Consider the following 4,451-nt stretch of genomic DNA (forward strand, 5'->3'; position numbering starts at 1 on the left):
GGATAAATGTAGGACTACATTTAATCACATAATCTTGATTACTTTCCACTGTGCTGACGACATAATAAACAAGAATATCAATGTGACAAGGATTTGGATGAATTTATAAATCAAATAAACATATAACTTCCTCTTGTTCGTGCTTCGCTGTTCGGGCATACCTCTCCTGAGCTTTGACCGAATCTCCAGAAATATGCGGGCCTCCAATGATGACTTACAGATGTCCATCTACCGGTGGAGGTAGTAAATCTTGGTTATTGTCGTTCCTCTGACCCTGATTGGTCTTGACATACTTATGCAAGTGTGGGTTGTTTTACCTTATCAGGAATTCAATTTCGCGCTTCAAGTTGTTGCATTCATTAGTGTTGTGGCCATAGTCTTCGTGGAATCGACAAAACTTTGTCATGTCCCTCATGCTGACATCTTTCTTCATGGGCTCAGGCTTCTTATATGAGCCTAGTGACTAAGTTGCCATGTAAACACTTTCTATGTCTTCAGTCAAGATAGTGAATGCAGTGTACTTTGCTTGACTCTCCTAGGGAGTTTGTTCAGATTTGCTGAACTTTCCCTACTTCCCATTCCCTTGCCTGTGGCTGTTGTTGGAACGTTTACCACTTGAGTTTGAATTATTTGGGTAATGGAGGAGTTGGGCAGACGTTCCAATTGAAGGAGCTTTCAACTTGCAAGGCTTTTGCTCACCTTCTGCTCGTTGAATGACTTCTTTGAGCTTGATGAAGCCTTCGACACGGTCAACAAAATCACTCATTGAGTCTACTGACCCTTTCTTCCTTATATCCTTGCAAAGTTCACCATGGACCTCAATGCCCCTCAGTAACGCGGATAACTTTCCATCATTAGTTACCCGTGAAACTCTGGTCGCATCCGTCATGAATCTGCTGATGTATGCTCGGAGAGGTTCGCCTGGTCTTTGCTTGACTTCAACCAGGTCTCCCAGATCCAACGAAAGTGTGAGAGAGGAGGAGAACTGTGCATTGAATTCCAAAGAGAAGGCTTTCCATGAACTGAACTTTCTAGGGGCCAAGTTGAAATACCATTGTTGGGCGGCTTCCGACAAGGTAGCAGGAAAGATTCTGCAACACATGTCCCCTCGTACCCCTTGCAAATCAATTTGGATTTGGAAATACTTGAGGTGAGAAAGAGGATCTTCTCTTCCTGTGTACATTTTCCATGTTGGCATTTTAAACCTGTGGGGCAATGCCAGAAGATTGATCTCGGGAGATTAAGGAGTTCTTGCGTGCTCGGTCCAGCTCGAGATCAATATTTCTTTGTCCAGCCATGCCTTGAAACATATTTTTTAGTTCGTCTAGTAGTGCCTGTACGGCTGGGCTAACCTGCTCAGCATTCTGGTCGATTTGAATCATCTTTCTGAGCGCGAATTTGAGCACAGGCTCCAAGCTGCACGATCGTCTATTCCTCTCCTTCTGCTCAGGTCATTCCTTAGGTCACGAGTCATCCCCAACCTTTCGAATACAGAAGCATCTGGCTGTCTTAGCGATGGATTTGCTTGGTTGACAGGTGGAATGACACCGTTAACCTAGTTGGAACTATCAGGTATGACTTCTCTTGATGAATTACTAGACAAGGTCTGCCCGCCTACCGCTAGGCCCACAACTGGAACTCATGATCGGGGATTTGGCGGCTGACCATTCGCAGTCTAGCAAGTATTCATCGTTGGATCTTCATCCGTCTCGCCCAGGGGGATGACACTTGGAGATTGCTGACCTACAGTTTGGTAGGCTTTTCGTATCAGCACAGTAGCTTGCCGACTACGATTTTCAATCTCTATATGATGAGCCCTTAATGCTTCCATCTCTCTGTCTCTCCACTCGGTAAACATACGCCTTTGTTCCTCGAACGCGAGGTTTATCGCAGCACGGAGATCTTCCTGATCATGATGTACGGTATTGGCATGACCATGCACGAGGCCAAGAGCAGCACGAGGTTATGTAACTCATTATCATGTCCAACGGTCATTTGAGTGTTGGTAACAGGCTGAACGACTGTGTTATGAATGCCCTGGTTGGGTGTTGAATTGTTATTCCCAGTCTCTTGCAGAGCAGGCGCGACGTGACCCACGTTTGTCAGATGTTTCAGATTAACAGTTGGCGGAACACTGGCGTTTCCAGGTTACGCAATGCAGATCCGTCGTCACGTGGATTGACTGGATCAACCAGGCCCCTACGAGTTTGTACCACCATCGTACTTGTGGTTAGATTTTGAAAGAGGAACGATTCTTGATTCTATCTCTCAATGAAAGCACCAAAATGTTGACCTCGCTTTTAGCCAACGACAGTGAGTCTTATTTAGTAAGGGATAAGTGATTTGTTGCAATTGATATATAGTAAAGCAATGTAAAGACACAAGAATTTTATAGAGGTTCAGCCCTAAGCAGTTCGGTAATATCCTAATCCTTGTTATTTGTATTTACTCAACAACAAGGAGAAAGGTTCATTTTCTTATAGCTCTTACAACAATATCTCTGAATATGTATTCTTAGATAATATCTCTAGGGTAAAATCTCTCGACCCCTTGCCCAGTGAGTATGCATCACTATTTATAGGGCCATGAACTTGGAGAGGAAGTATATCCCTTCTCGTTACAATGGATATAAGCAGAAAGATTGCATGATAAATGCAGAATACACTGATCATGATAATGGATATAAACAGAAAGATTGCATGATAAATGCAGAATACACTGATCATGGGATTTGGATAGCTTGCCATATCTCTGTGATCTGATCCCCAACTTATAGGGATTTCTTTGATGACTCACGATGCGAAAGCTGAATTCACTAATTGTTGATCGCTCTGCACGGATTGTTGATCGCTTTGCTCCAGGCGCGCCTATGAGGCATCCTATTCGGACTGAACTTTCTGAGCAGATACTCAAAGTTGATTCCACGTGTCACCATCAAATGATGCCACGCTAGAGTGCAAAAATTGGGGTAACGATCTCTAAATATGAATTCTTAGACAAAAACTTTCGACCTTTTGCCCAGTGAATATGAATCACTATTTATAGGGCTATAAGCTTGGAGAGGAAGTATTTCCCTTCTCGTTACAATTGATATAAGCAAAAAGATTGCATAGTAATACAGAATGCACTAATCATGGGATTTGGACACCTTGCCATATCTCTGAAATCTGATCCCAAAGTTATAGGGATTTCCTTGATGACTCACGATGCGAAAGCTGAATTTGCTAAGTGTTGGCATTTTGCGCAGATTGCTCACTGCTCGGTCTAGAGGACCTCGTCCCAGCAAATGTATGAGGTATCCTTTACGGCTTGTGTTTTACGAGCAGATACCCAGAGTCGATTCCACGTGTCACCATCAGGTGATGCCACGTCAGAGTGCAAAAATTAGGATAACAGGGACATAAACAAAAACCTGGGACCTAGACCGAGACCAAAACCTAGACCCAAAAACTGAGGCCGGACCCAGGACCTAAGGAGACTCGGACCTGGGACCCAAAATTTGGACCCACACTAGGACTAGGACCCGAACTTGGACCTGAACCCAAACCGGGACCTGGACTCAGACCGGGACTCAATACCCAAACCCGAACCGGAGCACGAACTTGGACCCGAAATGGGACCTAGGACCTGAACATAGATGGGGGACCCAGACCCTAGAATTGGGCCTTAAAATTGGGACCAGAACTTGGGCCTCGGAAACATGGATCGGGATCCAAGACCCGACCCCAGACCAAAACATGGACCTAGGACCCACCTCGGAACCTGGGATCCGAGACTGGATGCTTGGACTCGACCCATAGTCGGTGTCTTGATTATGGACTTACACTAGAATCCCAACCCAAACTCGAACTCAAACCAGGACCCGAACACATACCCAGACGCAGAACCACACTCGGGAACCAAAACCGAAACTTGAACTGGAATCGGACTGGGATCTTAGAATGGTACTAGGATCTTGACCCAGACCAAAACCCGGAACTTGACTCAACCTCAGACCGTAACCGAGACCGAAACATAGACCTGAACCTCGCCCCGGACCCAAATCAGGACCGAAACCCAAACTCGGACCCAAACACGACACGAAATCCGTACCCTATGACTTGAAAGTGGAACCGAAATTAGAAGCGGATTGGGACCCAGGAACAGGACCAGGACCTAGACCCAGACCCAAAATTGTAACCGGACCCAGCCCCTACTCAGACACAGACCCACCTTAGGATTTGGTCCCAAACTTGAATCCAAGACCAAATATGGAACAGGACACGGGACCAAAAATTGGGATCGAGACCCAGAACTACACCCTAGTCTTGGTCCTGGACCTAGACCGAAACCCAGACCATGACCTAGAACATGAATCGAAACCAGACTGGGAGTGTGATTGGGATCTAGATTTTGTCCCGGGATCCAGGAACGGGGGCTTAGACAAGACCCATAGTTGGTGTCTTTATCTA

General features: G+C 45.6%; 1 protein-coding gene across 1 annotated transcript; it reads right to left on the bottom strand.

Annotated features, from left to right (window-relative positions):
• Nucleotides 1-568: 568 nt before the first annotated feature.
• On the bottom strand, nt 569-1,183 carry LOC133033404 (uncharacterized). Its single transcript, XM_061108118.1, has one exon. The coding sequence runs from the start codon at nt 1,181-1,183 to the stop codon at nt 569-571; it is 615 nt and encodes a 204-aa protein (XP_060964101.1).
• Nucleotides 1,184-4,451: the final 3,268 nt, after the last annotated feature.

The sequence above is a fragment of the Cannabis sativa genome, unplaced genomic scaffold (genome assembly GCF_029168945.1).
Source record: "Cannabis sativa cultivar Pink pepper isolate KNU-18-1 unplaced genomic scaffold, ASM2916894v1 Contig7, whole genome shotgun sequence".
Taxonomy (NCBI): domain Eukaryota; kingdom Viridiplantae; phylum Streptophyta; class Magnoliopsida; order Rosales; family Cannabaceae; genus Cannabis; species Cannabis sativa.

Coding starts and splice junctions, on each gene's coding strand:
- LOC133033404 (XM_061108118.1), bottom strand. CDS start 1,183: ATGTACACAGGAAGAGAAGATCCTCTTTCTCACCTCAAGTATTTCCAA.